We start from the raw sequence: 19,178 nt of genomic DNA on the forward strand, positions 1-19,178 counted from the left end.
CTAGGACATGGGCAGCGTTCCCTGTGAGTGGAGCACTCGGGCAGCCACCCAGGAGAGAACTAGGGGCTGCCCAGCGGATTAGCAGAGCCCCCAGCCGGCAGCTGTGGTCCTGCGGTGGTGCACATCCCATGTGCCTCAGTGCACAGAACAAAAATTATTCTGCCCACAGGTGGAAAAAATTAGCGGGACCCCTGGACCTGGGGTTAGTGGCTTCTGAGGGGTCGAACGAACCAGGAACCCAGCACCTCTGTGCAGCCCGGGGCTGTTAGGTGATGTTTGTTGGCCACATGCCATTGTTCACTCCACCACACCCTCTCGCACCTCCAGTGAACCTGGCTCCTGAGCTGGGTCCCCCCAGCCGCACAGCTCTGTTCTGCTCCCTTCCCCTGTGGCAGGCGGGGAAAACTGCAGCGGAGCCCCTCTGCTCTGTCGGCCCATGTGTCCTCAGACTGCTCCCTCAAACCAGCCCTCCTGCTGCACCCACCTTCCTCTGCAGGGGGCTCCTAGCCAGGTGGCTGATGACGGTCACCTTCAAACCCAGCATGGAGCGGGTGTGCAGTCGGCAGCAGGGAAAGGGGCCTAGGAGGAAAAGGGTGAAACTGAGGCAGGAGGGATGGGGGGTTATCCATAGAAATGGTGTCTTGGGTTTTTGAGCACCTGCAGAAGTGTCAAAAATTAAATGAAAAAATCTGGGAGCCAGGACTCCTGAGTTCTCTTCTTGTCTCCAGGAAGGATGTGGGGGCTGGGAGCCAGGACTCCTAGGTTCTTTCCCCAGTGCTGGGAGCCAGGACTCCTGGGTTCTCTCCCCAGCTCTGGAAGGGGTATGGGGGCTGGGAGTCAGTACGCCTGGGTTCTCTCCTTGTCTCCAGGAAGGACGTGGGGGCTAGGAGCCAGGACTCCCGGGTTCTCTCCCCAGCTCCAGAAGGGATATGGGGGCGGGGAGCCAGGACGCCTGGGTTCTCTCCTTGTCTCCAGGAAGGACATGGGGGCTGGGAGCCAGGACCCCTGGGTTCTTTCCCCAGTGCTGGGAACCAGGACTCCTGGGTTCTTTCCCCAGTGCTGGGAGCCAGGACTCCTGGGCTCTCTCCCCAGCCCTGGAAGGGATATGGGGGCTGGGAGCCAGGACGCCTGGATTCTCTCCTTGTCTCCAGGAGGGATGTGGGGGCTGAGAGCCAGGACTCCTGGTTTCTTTCCCCAGTGCTGGGAGCCAGGACTCCAGGGTTCTCTCCCCAGCTCTGAAAGGGATATTGGGGCTGGAAGCCAGGACACCTGGGTTCTCTGTTCCCTGTGCTGAGTTTATTTGCTTGCCTTAAATATAGGAATGAAAAACTTGATTTTGGCTGCTTTGTCCAAGTTGAGAAATTTGTTCTGTGTAACTCTCTTTCTCTCTCCATAATCCCCTCATCTACCCCCCCCCCACCATCTCGCCCCTACATGTACAGCCCTTTCTCCATCCAGCTGTCTCTCCCACTCCTTTTCCAGGCTCACCCTGGCATCTGGGGGTCCCAGTTTCGTCTTGGGCGGCTCCAAGGCCAGGGCTGCTGCCAGGCCTGCTGCGACATTGCCAATTGCCATAAACCCGTAGATCCGAACTTGCGGTACGACTGCCTCACACAAGCTCGAGTCTGTGGGTCTGTGTCGATCCTGGCCAGAACATCTGGAGATGGACCCCCGGCTGACTCCGCCCACCAACCTGCCAGGCCCGCCCACTCAGCCATAAGCACCACCTACTGGAATGGGGCTAAAGCTGAAGCAGCACCCCCTAGAGGGAAAGGACCCAGGTCCCATTTCCCCATCTCCCTGGACCTGCCAGGCCCCCACCCCGGGGCTGCTTTGGGGCTGGTGCTCTCGGGCAGGGAAAGGAAATCAGCTGAGAATCCACCAACTCATTCCACCCGCAGGCAGCTGATGCCTCTGGAGAAACCGCCCCACCACTTGGGAGCAGCCACTCCCCCGGTGATGTCTTCCGCTCCCAGCCAATCCTGGGGCCCCCAGCTGGGCCCGGTTCAGACCCCTCTGCCCTGGCCCGTCTGCTGCGTGCCCCAGGCTGAGGTAGTAGGTTGTATGGTTTAGAATAACACCAGCAGGAGATAACTGTACAGCCTCCTAGCTTTCCCTGGGGTGCTGCTCAGCCTCCGAGACCAGCCACACAGGGAGGGGAGTAACACAGCAATTCGCCAGGGATGACCACGGACTCGGCCACCAGGGACTGGCAGGGCTGACCCCCAGCCTCCCTGCCGCTGAGGGCTGGTGGGGTTAGCCCCTGGGCTTCCCCATCACTGGAGGCAGGGTGGGTTAACCTGCAGGATGGTTGCAGAGACTTGACAGAGGTTGCCCGTGCTGTGTTGTCAGGAAATGGTGTGTGGGATGCTTGCAGCTGTGGTGTGGTGTTGTGCAGTGAAGGAGCTGTGTGTGCATTTGTGAGGGTGTGCTGGAGTCTAGCGCAATGGCACAACTCGTGTGTGTGGCTGTATGGTGTCTGTGGAAGGAACAGGGTTTCACTGGTATCTTGTTTAACATGTTTGTGATTTCTGCGTGCTCTTGTGCATAACTGTACCCTTTGGTGTATGGACTTTTGCAGCGTTGTCATTGGTGTGTGCAAGTATGTGTATTTTGTGTCGTGGTTGTGGGGTTAGCGCCATTGTCATGCTATGTTTGTGGTTATATTTGCAGTGAGAGGTTTGATGTGTGTGTAACATGAGCAGTATGTTGTGGTGACTGTATGTGGTGGGTACAAGCTGTGTGATTGTGTATATGGGGTTGTCATGGAGGTTGGGTGTTGTGGTTAGTGTGTGGCACAGTGAGAGTGGATGTTGTGTGGTGTGCAGTACTGCACTATTGTGTGTGCCTGATGGATGTGTGTTGTGCATATGTTGTGGTGGGGGCAGGCATATTGTATTCTTTGTAACCGTTGTGGTTGTATGGGTGTTGTGGGAGATAGTGTTGTGATGAGTAAGCACAGTGGGTGAGGCTGGTGTAATGAATATGGACAGGTGTGTGTTGTGTTTGTATTGTAGTGGGTGTAACACATGTGGTATTATGTTGTGGGGAATATTGTGTGTGTTATTTTGATGTGTGTGTTATGGTGATGAGGGACATTGTAGAGTATGTATGGTGTGGAGAATATTGTGTGTGTTATTGTGGTGTGTGGGATGGTGTTGGGATATGGTATTATGCTTGTTATTGTGGTGATAGGATACTGTGGGATTTGTGTGTGTACTATTGTGAGGGAGTTGTGTTATTGTGGTGTTGTGGTAAATATTGTGTGTTCTGTTGCCAGTACGTTATTGTGGTGTGTGCTGCAGGCATGTGTGCTGTCTTGTGGGTCTTTTCATGATGGTGTGTTGTGTGTTTTGTTGTGAATGAGTTATTGTCGTGTGCAGTGGTCGGAAGTGTTTTGTGCAGTGGGTGTGTGATTGTGCTGTGGAGTGTTGTGCTGTTGATATGCATCATTGTGCTGTGTGGTTCTGTGTTGCGGGTGTGTGATTCTCGTGTTCACTGTTGGGGTGTGCTGTGTGTGTAGTGGGGTGCTATGTGTTTTGCAGGTGTGTGGTTGCCGAGAGCAGTGTTGTGTGTAATGTTGCGGCTGTGTGATTGTGGTGTTATGTGTCCCGTTGCAGGTGTGTCATTGGCATGTCCGGCATTGTGTGTTGTAGTGTGGGTGTGTGTTGTGTTACGGGGTGTTCCTGGGGAGGGCGGGGCGGTGCGCTGCATTGCCGGAGCGGTGTTGTGACGTGCGGCGTTGTGTGTTGTGTTGTGTTGCGTTGCGGTTGCGGAGCGGGCCGGGGTGCGGGGTCCCACCTGCCGCTGCCCCCGCCCCCGGCCCGGCCGCGGCTCAGCCAGACGAGCGCCGCAATGCGATAGCGGCCGCCGCCCGGGGCCGGAGCGAGACGGGGCGGGAGCGCCCAGACACCGCCCGGGGCGCGACAGACAAACAGACAGACACCGCCCGCCCGCAGCGCAGCCGCCGCGGAGCCGGAGCCAAGGACGGAGCCGAGCGGCCGGCTGAGTCCTCCCCGGGAGAGGGAGGAAAGGGGGGGGTGCGAGAAAAACTCGGGGGAGGGGGGACGGGAGGGGCAGACCCGGGTGTGTTTCAGGCTGTTTGTGGGGCGGGGTGGGGTGTTGTTGCACGTGGGTGGGTGACCGGCTGTGGGGCTGACCGGTGGTGGTGGCGGTGTAGGGGCGCAGGTGGACAGGGGATTGTTGGATGTGGTAAGTCAGGATGTGGGTGTTACTGTCTTTGGGGCAGGTGGGGGCTGCGGCTGAGGGGGGTCGTTACAGCCTGTGGTGGAGCTGGTGGGGGGGTTGTTGGGGATTGCTGCAGGGGAAGGGGTCACAGGCGCTGGAGGTTGGAAGCCCTGTTGAGGGGTGTTAAGACTGGGGAGTGATGGGGATTTTGCAGGCACTGAGGGTCGCAGGCTGTGTGGCATTTGGGATGAGTGACTGGGTTGTTGCAGGGGGTTACAGGCTGGGGGGGATATGCAGGTGGAGGTGTTGTTGCAGGGGTTGGCGGGATACAGGCGGGGGTGTGGGGTATTGGGCTGTGGCAGGGGGTTACAGGCTGGGGGATGTGCGGGTGGGGGTGTTGTTGCAGGGGTTGGCGGGATACAGGTGGGGTGTGGGCTATTGGGCTGTTGCAGGGGGTTACATGTTGGGGGGATTCTGGGGGGTGTTGGAGCGATACAGGCGGGGGTGTGGGATATTGGGCTGTTGCAGGGGGTTACAGGTTGGGGGGATTCGGGGGGCTGTTGGAGAGATACAGGCGGGGGTGTGGGATATTGGGCTGTTGCAGGGGGTTACAGGTTGGGGGGATTCGGGGGGCTGTTGGAGAGATACAGGCGGGGGTGTGGGATATTGGGCTGTTGCAGGGGGTTACAGGCTGGGGGGATGTGCAAGTGGGGGTGCTGTTGCAGTGGTTGGAGGGATATGGGGGTGTGTGGGATATTGGGCTGTTGCAGGGGGTTACAGGGTGGGGATGTTGGGGGTCCTCCCATGGGTGGCACTTACAGGCTCTGGTACCGTGGATGCTGCCTGTATTCAGCCCCTCCATCGTGAAGAGGAGCAGGTAAGTACAATGGGCTCCTTCCCCCGCGCCCCTTGGCTCCTGGCCCCGGGTGGAGGCTGGCTGGTCCTGGAGTATGGGCTGGACAGACAGAGGGTACCAGTGCTACTTACTGGCTCAGCCGCCCACTGAGACCCTGCACAGGTTTCCCTGCCCCATGGGGGGTGCTGAGTCCCAATGGCCTGTCCATCTCTCACCTGCAGGGTGGGGAGGTCGGCTGGGAACTGGGCTGAGACCTGGCAGACTCAGTTCACACACAGGGCTGCTGAACCACATTGCTGTGGCTCCCCCCACCCTCCAATCTGGGGCCAGGCAGCCTCTTCCCTGTGCTCCATTCTCTGCCTCCCAACCCTGCCAGCTCTCCCCATCCCTGAGGCTGGATCTGGGCCAGCCCCACTACTTTTTTGGCATCTGCTGGGAGCTGACAGACATCGTGGGCGGGGGGGGGGAAGCTGGCTGAAGCTCCAACCCTGCAGAAAATGCAGGTCAGGCCCAGGGACACTTGGGGCCCAGGCAAGGAAACTGGGGATTCAAGGGAGCAGCAAGGGGCCTGGGGAGTTGGGGAGATATTGGGGGTCTGGTGAGAGGGGCGAGTGGGGTTGTTTCTGGGGTACTTTGGGGTGGTTCTGTTCCCCTGAGCTGGCCTTAAAATGGGGCCACCAACCGGGCTGTGGGAAAGGTCCCGTATCCCTGGGATTTGGGGACCCCTCCCCTCCTGGGCCCCCAGGCGCAGAGCCAGCCCACAGCCTCTGGTGGCAGCCAGCAGCCAGAGTTGCCTCTCAGTTACTGGCCAGGGCTGGGGAGAGCCGCTAATTCCCCACGCATCCCCAGCCCTTCCCAGGAGCCCCTTGCAGGTGGGCTGCTGGCCTTCCCAGGCCCAGCCCATGGCCAATCCACCTTCCCAACCACCCTTGCTGGCCCAGAAGCTCCAGACTAGTGGCTTTTTCCCATGGCCCATTGGGATTCGCCTCCATTCTGGGTCACCGCACTGTGACCGAGCCCCCCATCACCCCCCGCGGGTAAAACCTGCATTTCACTGAGGCCCCGAAGCAGCTCATTTCAGTCCCCCGGCTGGGATTCGTTTGGGCACCAAAATCTGCCGATTCCCCTCCTCCACATGGGGCAAGGTCGCCTGGGTCAGGATGGGGTCCCAGTGAGATAGGAGAACAGGCCTCCGACCCCTGGCCTGGGGCACCTGCCCCTGGCTCCCCCAACTGGGGCCGCCAGCAAAAAGATGGAGAGCAAAGAGGATCGTGGAAGGACCCCAGAGGTGAGTGGGGGGAACAGGGCGGGAGCTAGCAGTGGGGTGAGGATCATAGTTACGGGCACATTGGCAGAGCTGGGGGAGCTCAGAGGGGGGTAAGTGGTGTGTGGGGGGGTCAGGATTGAGGGGCATTAAAATCCATCCCACATCCCTGGCCACCCAGGCTAGCAGCAGCCCAGGCTCCTCCCTATCCGCACAGCCCACATCCTGGGTGCTTTCTCCCACTCTAACCTTGACGCCCGCTCTCTTATCTGCTCCAGCTGGGGGAATGGGACTTGGGGAGGCCTGTGCTCTCCCCCGCTCGCTCTGCCTCTCTCCTGGCGGCCGTCTCTGTCCCTGAGACCCTTAACCTGTGAGGGCAGCACAGAGTCACAGGTGAGGCTCTTGGGAACTGAGCGACTGGCCCAACGCAGCACATGCCAGCAGGGCAGGTCTCAGCCCATTGCCACAGGGTGGGGCAGGTTTAATGATAGGGACATGGAGGACCTCCTTCCCCCCCCCACGACACCTGAACTGCTACAGCCCCCTGGCTCCCAGCCCCACCCCGGGTTAGAATGCATGACTCCCCTAGATGCCTTGTGCTACTCTGGGCACATCATGTTGCTGCCCCGTGCCTCAGTTTCCTCAGGTGTACGGTGGCACAACTGGGCCCTGACTGTGGTGGGGTCTCGTGGAGTCCTGGCTGAGACAACAGGCCTGGGAGGACAGGAAGCTGAACCCCTTGTCCCAACCTCGGCGGGAGCAGGTTTGACAGGTGTCTCTGTGCCTTTAACGCTCCTGCTCCCAGAGACACCATCAAACGGCTGAACCCCTGAACCAAGCAGCAGGAGCCCCCGTGAGCCAGGCAGGACGGGGAGGTCCCTTGTCATTTGCAGCCACGGACTGTGAGGGCCCCAGAATCTGGGTTCCCCTCCCCCCTGCAACCACTAGACCCCCCCACCCCTCCCAGAGCTTGGGAGAGAACCCAGGAGATGGCCCAGTGCCCCTCCTCTGCTGCTGTAACCACTGCACTCCTGTCTCCTTGTCTAAGGTCACTACCCTGGAGAAATAATTGTATGCGGCGCCCCCCACTCCCGACCCGCATCCCCCAGCTCCTGCAGACCTGCAGAAGGTGGGAGCGGGGAGCCCAGGGCTGTGCTGGCAGGGGCTGCGGGTCGGGAGTGAGGGGCACCGGCAGCGCTGGGGGGAGGAGGGCTTCTCATTCCTTTGATGCACTGATCCGCCTGGCCCCCCTCTGTTTAAGGGACATATTAATTCTCAGCTTCATGCCGGGCTGTCTGGTTTCCATGGAGACAGATGTCTGAGGCCGACAGCTCCCCCCACCTTCTTCCATCGCCCCGAGCTGCCTTCCTCCAGCGCTGGGTATGCAGGGACTCCTCATCTGGCGCTGCAGTGCAGCCACCTCTGGGGTGAGGCAGGCAGCTGATTATACAGGGACCCCTCACCCCATGCAGAGATGCAGCCATCTCTGGGGTGGAGCTGGCAGCTGGTTGTACTGGCACCTCTTGCCCCCTGCAGAGATGCAGGCAGCCGGTCATACAGGGGACCCCTCTCCCCATGCAGAGATGCAGCCACTTCTGGGGTGGGTGTGGCCAGCTTGTTGCCCTGCCCTCTCCATTGTGATGTCGGGTCGGGTTCCATGGCCCCTGGGCTGGGCGATGCCTGCGGCTTCCCAGCTGCTGCTGCCCCTTTGCCTGTGCCTTCTTCTGGCCCTCTCAGTCCCTGGCTGCCTCTACTGCTTCTCCACTGCCGAGCAGCGCCTGCGCATCTGCCAGCTCTTCCTGGGCCATGCCAGCCGGCACACAGCCTGCCTGGGCGCCCTGCAGGCTGCCTTCCAGCCCCACACCCAGCTGGTGGTGGGTGAGTGGGGCCCGGCAGCCTGGCACTGGGCCCAGGCCTGCCCCCCCCTTCACCCACACAGCTCCTGCCTTCTGTCCATCTGCTCCTGCCGCCCCTCCTGTCTGTCCGTCTGTCCAGCCCTCCTCCTCAGTGCTGTCTGTCCCTCTGTCTTCTGTCCCCTCTTCTGTCCGTCTGTCCAGCCCTTCTCCTCCTCAGTGTCCCCCGTCTTGTCCACCTGTCTGGCCGCCCAGCCCTTCCACATCACCCCCCAGACTCTGCTGCCCTTGTGCCATTCCTGGCTCTACCCTCCTCCAGACACCCCTCAGTTCCATCCCTCGCCACACCCGGGTCAGCTGTTCTCTGGCCGTGCACCCCGGTTCCGTCATCCCTCCCACTTCTCCATCCATCCCTGGCTCCGTCATCCCCCCCCTTCCCCTCCATCCTTCTCCGGCTCTGTTATTCCCTCTTCTTCCCCTCCATCCATCCCTGGCTCCGTCATCCCCCCCCCTTCCCCTCCATCCTTCTCCGGCTCTGTTATTCCCTCTTCTTCCCCTCCATCCATCCCCAGCTCCATCATCCCCCCCTCTTCCCCAATATCCATACCTGGCTCTGTCATCCCGCCATCTTCCCCAATATCCATCCCTGGCTCCCTCATCCCCCCTCTTCCCCTCCATCCATCCCTGGCTCCGTCATCCCCGCCTCTTCCCCATCATCCATCCCCGGCTCTGTCATCCCCCCGCTTCCCCAACATCTATCCCCGGCTCTGTCATCCCCCCCTTCCCCAATATCCATCCCTGGCTCCATCATCCCCCCTCTTTCCCTCCATCCAGCTCCATCATCTTCAATTCCTCTGCCCAGCTCTGTCCCTGACTCCCTAGTGGGCTGGACCCCCTGGGCAGAGCCTGTCCCCTCACCAGTGCCCCCCTCAGGTGCAGTGGAGATGGATAAGCTGAAGGACACCTTCTCCGATGTCATCTTCTCCCTAGAGGAGAGGGCAGTGGCCAAGGGTGGGTCAGGGTCTGTCGGGGCCCTAGGGAAGGAGCCGGGGAGGGGAAAGATGCTGGGGGAGCCATGGAAGTGACTGGAAAAGGGGAGGCAGAAGGTGATGTTGGGGGGCTAGAAAGGCAGTGGAAGGAGGTGAGGTGGGGGGAGGTGGGAGGGGAAGGAGCCAAGGTGAGGGGAGGGGTGGATGAGGCAGAGCCAAGGCTAAGGGAGGGGTAGGAGGGGGCCTGGTTCTGACCCGCTCTGCGCCCCCAGTTCCCTACCAGGTGGCCATCCCGGAGGCTGCAGCGCAGATCCAGCCGGAGTTGGCTCAACTGCCCCCAGGTGAGCTGGGGCCGACGGGCTGGTGTGACCCCCCCCATATGCATAGCCCCCCACACCCCTCTCCTGGAGCAAGGGAGGGAAGGGGGTTGGGTCCCCATGGCTCACCCAACCCTTGACCTAGCATGGGGCCCCCAGGCTCCTCCCCCCGCCACCCATCCCTGCTGCATCCAGACCGGCCCAGTGCCCCCTAGAGGTGGCCAGGAGCTTCTCCAGCACTACTGGGTGTGACGCTGGGGTATGGCCCTGACCTGGGCTCCCCTTGTGCTCCCCCGCAGCTCCTGCCTGTGTCCCGCCGTGCGGTGAGGCCTGACGCCTGCCTGGATTGCTCCTCCCCCAGCTCTGCCGGTGCCCCTCACGCCTGGCCCGCAGCCCCCCTGCCCAGCGCTTGCCCCCCCTCCTGGTGCCCCTCACGCCTGGCCCGCCCCCCAGCCCAGCCCTGGGCACCCCCCTCCTGGTGCTCTTCACATCTGGCCCGCAGCTTCCCAGCCCAGCCTCGGCACCCCCCTCCTGGTGTCCCTCACGCCTGCCCCGCAGCCCCCCTCTCCAGCCCTTGCCCCCCCTCCGGTGCCCCTCATGCCTGGCCTGCAGCCCCCCTCCCCAGCCCTTGCCCCCCCTCCTGGTGCCCCTCATGCCTGACCCGCAGCCCCCCAGCCCAGCCTGGGTGCCCCCCTCCTGGTGCCCCTCACGCCTGACCCACAGCCCCCCAGCCCAGCCTGGGCGCCCCCCTCCTGGTGCCCCTCACGCCTGACCCACAGCCCCCCAGCCCAGCCTGGGTGCCCCCCTCCTGGTGCCCCTCACGCCTGACCCGCAGCCCCCCTCCCCAGCCCTTGCCCCCCCCCCGGTGCCCCTCACGCCTGGCCCGCAGCCCCCCTCCCCAGCCCTCGCCCCCCCTCCTGGTGCCCCTCACGCCTGGTCTGCAGCCCCCCAGTCCAGCCCTGGGCTCCCGCCTCCTGGTGCCCCCTTACCTGACTCACACTCCCCCAGCCCAGCCCTGGGTACCCCGCCCCTGGTGCCCCTCACACCTGACCCACACTCCCCCAGCCCAGCCCTGGGCACCCCCCTCCCGATGCCCCTCACATCTGACCCGCAGCCCCCCTCCAGCCCTCATCCCCCGCTTCCTGGTGCCCCTCACGCCTGACCCTCAGCCCCACAGCCGAGCCCTGGGCTCCCCCTCCTCCCCGTGCCAGTGCCCCTCACTCCCAACCCACAACCCCCCAGCCCAGCCCTGATTGTCACTCCTGACCCACAGCCTCCTGCCGCCCAAGCTCCAGTGCCCCTGATACCCCTCTCTCCCGACCCATAGCCCCCAGTGCCCCTCACTCCTGACCTGCAGCCCCCCCAGCCCAGGGCTCTCCCCAGCTCTGCCAGTGCCCCTCATTCACAACTCGCCACCCCCCCCAGTCCAACCCTGGGCTCTCCTGCCCACTTTACCGTTCTCAACAGGGTACCAGAAAGGGGCCGAAGTTTACAAATGCACCTCATGCAGCATAGTGGAGTGTCAACTCCCACTGGACTGCCCAGGTATGTGCTGCACCCCGATTCCCATGTGGCTGTAGGGGTGCTGTGCTGCAGGGTGTCCTGGCCGTGTGGCCAGGAACTCGGGAGTGTGGGCCTAACCCAGCCCAGGATTTCTATTCAAGCCCCACAGATCTCTCCTGTGCTTTCAGCTGAGCACAGAACTCCCCATATAACCCACCCCAGAGGTGGCTGCATCTCAGCCCTGAAGCAGGGATTCCCTGAAAGGCGGGGTCCCAGTATAACCAATCCCTCCTGCCCCACTCCAGAGGTGTCTGCACCCTCCACTCGGATTCACCCCCCCATTTTGCTCTGCCAGTGGAGGAGGTGTGGAAGAAGGAGGGCAACAGGACAGCCCTGAAATGTAGGGTCCAGTTCCAGACCCCACCCGACGTGCGGATCAGCTGGAAGTTTGTCAGGGACGTGAGTGTGAGCTTCCCCCCTTCCACGCCGGTGCCCCTCACCCCAACCCACAGCCCCGGGGTCCCCCAGCCCTGCCGGGGTGTGAGTGTGTTTTGCATTGTAATGCCTCTTAGGGGAGCAGGGAGGCATAGGGGCACCTTGGGGTTGGGGAAAGGAAGAAATGTTTATGGCTGGGCCAGACTGGAATGGAGGAGGGTGTCCATCCGTCTCTCTGTCTGTCCGTCTGCCCACGCTCCATTCCCCTGGTGCCCGACTCACCTAGTGGCAGCCTTGGAAGCAGCTGAGCCTCCTGGCTCTGCCCCCGGCCCTGAGTTCAGTTCCCCAGTGCCCACGCCCTGCATCAGCTCCTGTTCCCCTCAGCTCCGGACCCGAGATCTCTCCCTCTTCCGGGACCTGCACCTGGGGGCCGGCTCTTCCCTCATCCTCCGCCCCACGCGGCTCTCGCACCACGGCACCTATGCCTGCCAGCTCACCCACGAGGACGATGTGCTAGCCCGCAAGTACTTCTACCTCAATGGTAAGGAGGGGCATGGGGTTGAGTGGTTACAGTAGTGGGGCTGGGAGCCAGGACTCCTGGGTTCTCTTCCCAGCTCTAGGAGGGCAGTGGGGTCTAGTGGTTGGAGTGGGGGAGGAGGGGAGGTCTGGGAGCCAGGACTCCTGGGTTCTCTTCCCAGCTCTAGGAGGGCAGTGGGGTCTAGTGATTGGAGTGGGAGGGTCTGGGAGTCAGGACTCCTGGGTTCTCTGTCCCCGCAGTGACCTCCAGCAGCCAGGGGGCGGAGACGGATCTGCAGGACATGTTCCAGGCCATCCTGCAGTCCCCAGCAGGGCAGGGGGCCGGTGGGGTGGGGCACCACATCCCCCAGCTCTCGGAACTGCTGGCAGACCCCAACTCACTGCAGAAGAGAAGCGTGGTGCTGCTGATGGTGGGACTGGCGCTGAGTGCCATGCTGAGCACCCTGCTGCTGGGGTGAGCATGGAACTCCCCACACCCCAATCAGTGCCATGAGACTGGGACTCTCCCCACCCCACGGGTCCACCCACGCAGCAGGGAGTTCCCCAGGTCACCATTTCCTCCTTCTCCCACACCCTTGGGGCCCTGCACTTCCCACCCTGCTGGGAACCCTGCCCAGACCCCAGAGGCCCCACTGCCCTTCTGGGGCCCAGCCCCCTCCATCCATGCTCTCTCTCCCCACAGGGGTCTCTGCTGCTGGGCTAGGGGCCGGCCCTGATGAACCCGTCTGGGACCCTTGTCTCCTGCCACACCCTGGGATTTGCAGCATTAAATCTCCTCTCCCAATAAACTCACTTGCCAGCTAGAGCTGGGAGTGTGTGGGGGGGCGGGGGGCGGGGGATGGTCCTTGGCAGTCATGGCTGGGCTGATACACCGCTGAGGGTGCGGGTGTTGGGCTGCAGGGGCAGGCTGGAGGGAATTCCCTGGTATTTAAGGTGGGATGTGGGAGCAGTCCTCTGGGGGGGGGTGTTCCCTGGTGGTCGAGGCCAGCCTTAACGCCCCCGGGGTGGCCCTGGGGGCCCTGTGCTGCAGGGCAAGCCAGGGGAGGGGTCCCTGGCTTGCAGGGCTGGTTTGCTACCCTGGTGGAGTTGGGGGCTGGGCGGGGGGCGTTCCCGGGGCAGGCCCAGGGGTAGTTGTGCTGGGGGGGCGGGGGGGCCACTCAGGATGGCACAGGGGGTGTGGGGGGTCCCCGGAGGTCAGGCTGTCCAGGGGCTGTCTGCAGGGCCGGGCCGGGCTGGGGGCAGGGGGACCCCAGTGGAACAGGTGCGGGGAGGGGACACGGCTGTGATTTTGGGGGACTCTCCCTCTGCGTCTCTCCTTCCCGCTTGCCCCGCCCCTCGACTGGCTGCCGCCCTCTAGTGCCCCTGGCGAGTGTGTACAGGGGGGGAAGGGCCCCCGGATCTCCTTATATGGGCAGTGACGTCAGGCGAGGCGGGGAATCCCCTTGCTCCCGGCGGAGCCCGGCTTGGGGCAAACAGATCCGCGTGGTCTGGGAGCTGAGCGCAGCGCACGGTGCGTCCGGGCCCGCAGCGCGGTGAGGGGCGCGGGGGCGGGGGGGCAGAGGAGGATCGGTTGCGGGGGGTCCGATCACCCCCCTCGCGCCGAAGCGGGGCTCAGCTGTTGGGGTCTCACCCCCCCTCTGGCCGCGCTTTCTTCCTTTTCCCATGGGTGCCTCCCCTGCCTGCCATTTCCTCCGGGCGCGGTACACACCGTCCCCCTGTGTGGCCCATGGGGAGGGAGAAGGCTGTGGGGACGGAGGGCTTTGGGGTGCTGGGGGCAGAAAAGGGGGTGTGGGCTGAGACGAGAGGAGAGGAAGGTATGGTAGAGGGGCTGTGGGGCGCTGGGGATAGAGCAAGGAACGGTCACGGGGCGCTGGGGCGGGGAAGGGGAGGGTTATGGGGCGCTGGGGCAGGAGTGGAGCTGGGGGGCCCTGGGGGACAGGGAAGGGGAGGGTTTTGGGGCGCTGGGGGACAGGGCGGGGGCTGGGGCGCTGGGGGCAGAGGCGGGGCTGGGAGGAAGGGCTGACGGGACTGAACGAGTGGGATTTCCCGGAGATCAGGAAATGTTTCCAAACAGTCCGAAGTGAGGAAAGAGGCTGTGACGCAGGGGGCGGGGGAGAAGCGCATGTCCCCCATGGGAGAGGGCAGCTGGGGTATGTGCAGGTTCAGAACCCAGGTGTCCAGGCCAGATCTCCCCCCACCCCGACCCAGAGGATGAACCAGCCCATGTGGGGAGCAAGGTGCCCCCACCCCTCCCAGCTGTTGTTTGGGGGGGACTGATGAAATTGACCCTTCCCTTGCCCCAGTCCTGGTCACAGACACAGGTCTGGCACCTTCACCCCATCCCCGGTCGGGCACTGGGTCTGGGGCTGGGGGAGAGGAAGGGATGGGGGATGGGGTTCTCCCAGGCTGGGGCCAGGATTCCCCTCCTGGGGTGGGGGTTGGGTACCTCAGACCACGTGGCTGTGTGTGTGACTGTTTGTTTGCATGATGGTAGCCTTGTGGCTGGTGTGTGTGTGTGCCCGGTTGTGGATCTACATGACATTGGGTGTATCTGGTTGTGGGTCTCTGGGCACCCGGGTTGGTGAGCCTGGGGTGGCTGTACACCTGAGAGAGAAACTGTAGGTGATTGCCAGTTAACTCCAGCTAATTAACACATCTTCAGCCTTGGCACAGCCACATCCATACCCACCTGGTCCAGGCTGCTTCTCTGTGGCCTTGTCTCCAGTGGTGTGACTTCAGGGCCTCCCCTTAACTAAGAGCCCCCACCCCTGACTTGATGTGGTCCTTGGCATGGGGTCACCTGACACCTGCTGGGGGCAGTCCGGGTCTGTCTCATTCCCTGACTGTGCCTTTGGGCACTTGGAGGTGTGCTGCTTTCTCCAGGGGTGTCCTTCCCCCCAGCTGTGTGTTGGGGCCTGCCTGACTGCGTGTGTTTGATGGGGGGTGCTTGGCCGTGTGTGTTTCTCTGGGGTGTCTTTCCTTCTCTGCCTGGGTGTGGGCGCCTGTCTGACTGTGTGCGTCTCTGTTTCCCTGGGGGGTGTCTGTCACTCTGATTACCCTCTCCGCCTGTGTGTGACGGGTGTGCGGGGAGGCCCTCACCCCCTCCTTCAGCCCTGGGTTTCCAGAGCAGGCGACTGTGGCAACCTTCTTGCAACATCCTGGGTAGGTTGGGGGTGGAGACATGAGGCGGGGGTGGCTGTGCCAGGAAATGGGCTGAGTCTAGCTGGGGGGATCGCAGGTTGTGGAGCCCCAGGGCAGGGGACCTATGAAGGCAGGATCCCAGGGTGCTGGTCCCCGGTGGGGGTCGGCTGGGGCAGGTGCCAGGCAGGCTGTGGGTCTGAGCCCAGCCGGGCAGGTCGGGGGTGATGTAACAGGACTGCAATCTTGTCGTTGTTTCCTGTTTCGTGGTGATGTCACCCTTTGGTGTCAGCCCCACAAAGCCCCTCCCCCTCCCCTCGTCCAGCCCCCCAGGGACCATCCTGCCTCCTGCAGTGGTTTTAACCCCTCACTGCCCAGAGCTCCCCTGGCTCTGTTACCCATCCCCCTGCTCTGCCCCCTGCACCAGCTCACTGGGCTCCCGGCCCCCCACAGGAGGAGCCCTGCCCGCGCCATGAAAGAGGAGGTGGAGACGGGCGCTCGGTTCCTGTCGCGCCTGGCGAACCGGCACGGCCAGCTGGACGAGGGCCGCATGGAGCAGTTTGGGGAGCACCTGGCTGCCATCCTGCGGGAGAGGTACAGCCAGCACTGGTATCCCGAGAACCCCGCCAAGGGGCAGGCGTACAGGTACGGCCGGGAGGGGTGGCGCAGGTAGCAGGTGCTGGAGAGGAAGGGGGGTTGTTGCAGGGGGCATGGCCATTGCTGGTAGCTTTGTCCAGGGTGGGCAGGGAGGCTGCAGTTGTGCCCAGGGGTCACCGTGCAGGTGGCCGGGAAGGGAGCTGTTTTGCATGGCTCTCGGTGGGGCAGCCGTCTGCTGGGGGGGGCGGGGTGTTTCATGGGGCAGTTGGCGTTCTGACCCCCCCGCCCTCCCCGCCTCCAGGTGTATCCGCATCAACTGCAGGCAGCGGGTGGACGAGTCGCTGCTGCAGGCCTGTGCGGGCTGCGGGCTGGAATACTCGGAGCTGGCGCTGCCGCAGGAGCTGGCGCTCTGGATCGACCCCGGGGAGGTTTGCTGCAGGTCCGTGCTCCTCCTGCCCTGCCTCACCCGCTCCCTCTGGCTGGGATCTGCCCCTGCTCTCAGCACCTCTGCTGGGCCTGTCCCTTAGGGGATAAAAGCCTGACTACCGCTGCAGCGGCTGGACAATTGCTCACAGCTTGGCCCAGTGAGCCAGGGCTCTGGGTTCTCTCCTGCTGCGGGTGATGCTTTAGTGTCCTGGGCTCCCAGCGCTCCCCAGGCACTGTTCCCTGCCCCACACCTGTCTCGGGTGCTGGCTCCCATCCAGCCCCAAGGCAGGCAGGTGGCTGGCTCACGGGGCCAGGGAATGGGGCACGGGACCTGTCCCCACCGGGAGGCACTGGTTCTGATCCAGTGCCAGAGTGGAGGGAGCTGGTTGGCTTGTGGGGGGGGTGTGGGGACCATGGCAGGCTAATGGAGCTGTAGTCCCCGTTTCTCAAACCCTCTTCCCCCGCAGACTCGGGGAGAACAGCCAATACTTCACGGTGAGCCCCTCGGCCGGGGCTGGTGACAAAAGAACCCCGGAGCCCGAGACGTCGGACTATCACTCAGAGTCACCATCGGACAGCTCCTCGGAGGATGAGGGACCAACCCGGCCTGGCCCCGCCCTGGCCCCAGTGCCCAGCAGAGCTGTGCCACAGGAGCCTGGCAAACAGGTGATGTGGGAATTGGGGGGCTGGGTCCCCGTGGGCCAGCAGGTGCCTGAGGTGTGTATGGGGGAAGGGGTCCCTGTCCCTGCTGGGAATGGGGCAGAGACCCAACAAACTCACCAGTGAATGGGGCTGCTGAACGACTGAGCCAAAGGGACCTAGAGCTCCCCACTGGGCCAGCCAGCCCGTCCCCTTGGGCTTGGAGCTGGTACCCCTGGAGAAAGGCTCCAGATTCCACCCCCAAGATGTGCCCTGCAGCTGGGGTGAATGCTCCGGAGGTGGCCGACCTTAAGCACTGAGCAAGAGGCCCCTGTATAAACAGCCCCGCGGCCCACCCCAGAGGTAGCTGCATCTCAGTATCAAGCGAGGGGTTCCTGGATATTTCAAACACCTGCTGAGGTCCCTTTTTTTTCCCTGCAGGTCACTGAATTATTTTACGTCCCAGCCCCTGTGTGGGTCCCCTGCACTGCCCAGCGCCTGGTCAGCTACATCCCAGCCTACCAGCCCCTCACTTTCTACTACGTCAGCGTTGGAGCAAAGCCCTCGCTGGCCAAGAGACCCAACCCGGACCGGCTACGGCGCCTCACCCACCGGGCTGCCAAGGCTTAGGGGCGGGGCAGGGAGAGGGGAGAGACCCCGGCCCCTCTCCCTTCTGCCCCCAGCTTTTTATCCCAACGATTTTCAACACATCCCGAAGCTGAGACTGGATGGAACTCATCACAGCCACTTCCTGCAGTGCAAACAGCACCGCCTGGGGGCCATGCAGTGAGCCAGGCTGGATGGAAGCTGTGATTGTCCTCTCCCCGTCCCAGCTGACATCTTGAAGGGTCAGGGGCCCCTCTTCTTGTGCATGGGGTGCTGCCCCTGGCCATGGGGCAGAGCCACTCAAGTCTTGGTGTTCTACAGGACTGTTCACACAGGCACAGCTCCCTTCGTATGGTAGGGAAAAAGAGCCCAGAAGCCAGGACACCTGGGTTCTCTTCACAGCTCTAGGAGGGGAGTGGGGTCTAGTGGTTGGGGGGGGGGGGGACGGGACGCTGGGGAGCCCGGACTCCTGGGTTCCATTATCTGAGCTTCTAACCAGCTTCTGGCCAAACAAAAAAACCCAAGTGTGCGCACAGAACCAACCAGTGTGTGCCTCAGTTTCCCCACCTGCAGAACTGGGATGATGATGACACTCACCTACCTCTGACTGCTGCTGTAGCGAAACAAACACAGGGGCACTTTATAAAGGCTTTTTCCAGGCAGTATCAGGCCAGGAAAAGGATTATTCTAATAATTTTAATATATATGCTGTAAATAGAGACCCGAGGGATTAATTTATAGATGCCAAGAGCTGTTGGGGCGCTAATGGCGACCTATTTATAAAGGCTTTTATACCTGGGGTAGATTAGAAAAAATCCTTTTTTCTATAAAAATGCACAAGTGCCAAATAAAGAGATTTCTGTGGGGCTGTCGGACTGTGTGTGTGTGGGGCTGAGGCCGACCGGCCCTGGGGCACAGGGGCTGAGTGATTATTCATGTAACAACTGACCTGGCTACCCCGAGTGTGTTGTGACTGTGCCTGGGCAGGTTGTGGTTTCAGCGCGGGTGGGGTGGGGTGGGGGTCAGGACTCCTAGGTTCTATCCCCAGGTCTGGAAAGGGAACAGGCCTTAGTGGTTAGAGCCAGGGAGGAGGGGAGGGGAGTCTGGATTCCTGGGTTTTATTTCAGGGTCTGCTCTGGGATCTTGGGCAGGTAACTTCCCCCTGTCCTCCCAGGACCCCCTGCCCCCTCTTGCCCTGAAAAAGTCCCAAGTAAAAATACTTTTGGAACCATGAACAGATGAGACAGGGCCAGAGCTGAGGCACCTCCAGAGGTGGCCACAGGAGGGAGTCAGAGGGCCACATGGGCCCTGCCTGGCCAGAGCCTGGAGGGAATTCCCAGCCCAGCACCGAACAGGAGAGCCAGGACTGGTGTCTGCAAACCAACTTCTTATGACCGTGGGGAACTTGGCCACACCCAGGATAAGGGGTCGTCCGGCTGAGTAAACTCCTGCGGGATGATGGATGTTGCGGATGAGACATGGCCAGACGAGAAAGGTTCAACCTGTACAATGTTCACATCTTATTTCCTCCCCCTACTAAATCTCAGGGTTCGGGTCCTCGGTCAGCTAATAGATGACCACAGCTAGTCCTACACGTTCCCATTATTAGTTCCTTCCCCATACTGTTACCTTTGGCCTTATTTGCAGCCTCCACGTTCTGCAGTACATCCTGCGATGACTGGTCTGCTCCAGCCAGGGCCTAAACATCTTCCCACATTCCCCAAAGCCAAAGAGCAACCGGAGGCCGTTTCTCTACGTCAAACCTTGCGCCTACGCCAACAAACTTGCTTTAGCTAATCCTGCAGGGCCCTGGCCTGCAGGTTCCTTGCG

At 62.3% G+C, this 19,178-nt stretch overlaps 2 protein-coding genes across 4 annotated transcripts; both read left to right on the plus strand.

Moving 5' to 3' along the window:
- The first annotated feature begins 4,975 nt into the window (after positions 1-4,975).
- On the plus strand, positions 4,976-12,726 carry SPACA6 (sperm acrosome associated 6). The gene is made up of 8 exons (XM_074981488.1): positions 4,976-5,065; positions 6,104-6,332; positions 9,423-9,491; positions 10,935-11,012; positions 11,326-11,435; positions 11,790-11,946; positions 12,183-12,396; positions 12,625-12,726. The coding sequence occupies exons 1-8, from the start codon at positions 4,976-4,978 to the stop codon at positions 12,656-12,658; spliced, it is 981 nt and encodes a 326-aa protein (XP_074837589.1). The 3' UTR covers positions 12,659-12,726.
- Positions 12,727-13,410: 684 nt separating this feature from the next.
- LOC142003698 (protein BTG3-like) lies at positions 13,411-17,752 on the plus strand. 3 transcript variants are annotated; one of them, XM_074980856.1, is made up of 5 exons: positions 13,411-13,452; positions 15,534-15,725; positions 15,979-16,116; positions 16,571-16,769; positions 17,184-17,752. In XM_074980856.1, exons 2-5 carry the CDS (start codon positions 15,553-15,555, stop codon positions 17,370-17,372), a joined length of 699 nt encoding a protein of 232 aa, XP_074836957.1. In that variant the 5' UTR covers positions 13,411-13,452; positions 15,534-15,552; the 3' UTR covers positions 17,373-17,752. The 3 variants fall into 3 exon arrangements, with proteins under 3 accessions (XP_074836957.1, XP_074836958.1, XP_074836955.1); XM_074980857.1 differs by having other exon boundaries at positions 13,448-13,474; XM_074980854.1 differs by lacking the exon at positions 13,411-13,452 and having other exon boundaries at positions 15,172-15,725.
- Positions 17,753-19,178: the final 1,426 nt, after the last annotated feature.

This window comes from Carettochelys insculpta, chromosome 30 (assembly GCF_033958435.1).
Source record: "Carettochelys insculpta isolate YL-2023 chromosome 30, ASM3395843v1, whole genome shotgun sequence".
NCBI lineage: Eukaryota > Metazoa > Chordata > Testudines > Carettochelyidae > Carettochelys > Carettochelys insculpta.

Bases quoted from the DNA above. Each gene is read 5' to 3' on its own strand.
- SPACA6 (XM_074981488.1), top strand. From the start codon at position 4,976: ATGTTGGGGGTCCTCCCATGGGTGGCACTTACAGGCTCTGGTACCGTG. The intron at 11,947-12,182 runs GTAAGGAGGGGC...CTGTCCCCGCAG, and splicing joins CAAGTACTTCTACCTCAATG to TGACCTCCAGCAGCCAGGGG. The intron at 12,397-12,624 runs GTGAGCATGGAA...CTCTCCCCACAG, and splicing joins CTGAGCACCCTGCTGCTGGG to GGGTCTCTGCTGCTGGGCTA.
- LOC142003698 (XM_074980854.1), top strand. From the start codon at position 15,208: ATGAAGGCAGGATCCCAGGGTGCTGGTCCCCGGTGGGGGTCGGCTGGG. The intron at 15,726-15,978 runs GTACGGCCGGGA...CCCCGCCTCCAG, and splicing joins GCCAAGGGGCAGGCGTACAG to GTGTATCCGCATCAACTGCA. The intron at 16,117-16,570 runs GTCCGTGCTCCT...CTTCCCCCGCAG, and splicing joins CCCGGGGAGGTTTGCTGCAG to ACTCGGGGAGAACAGCCAAT.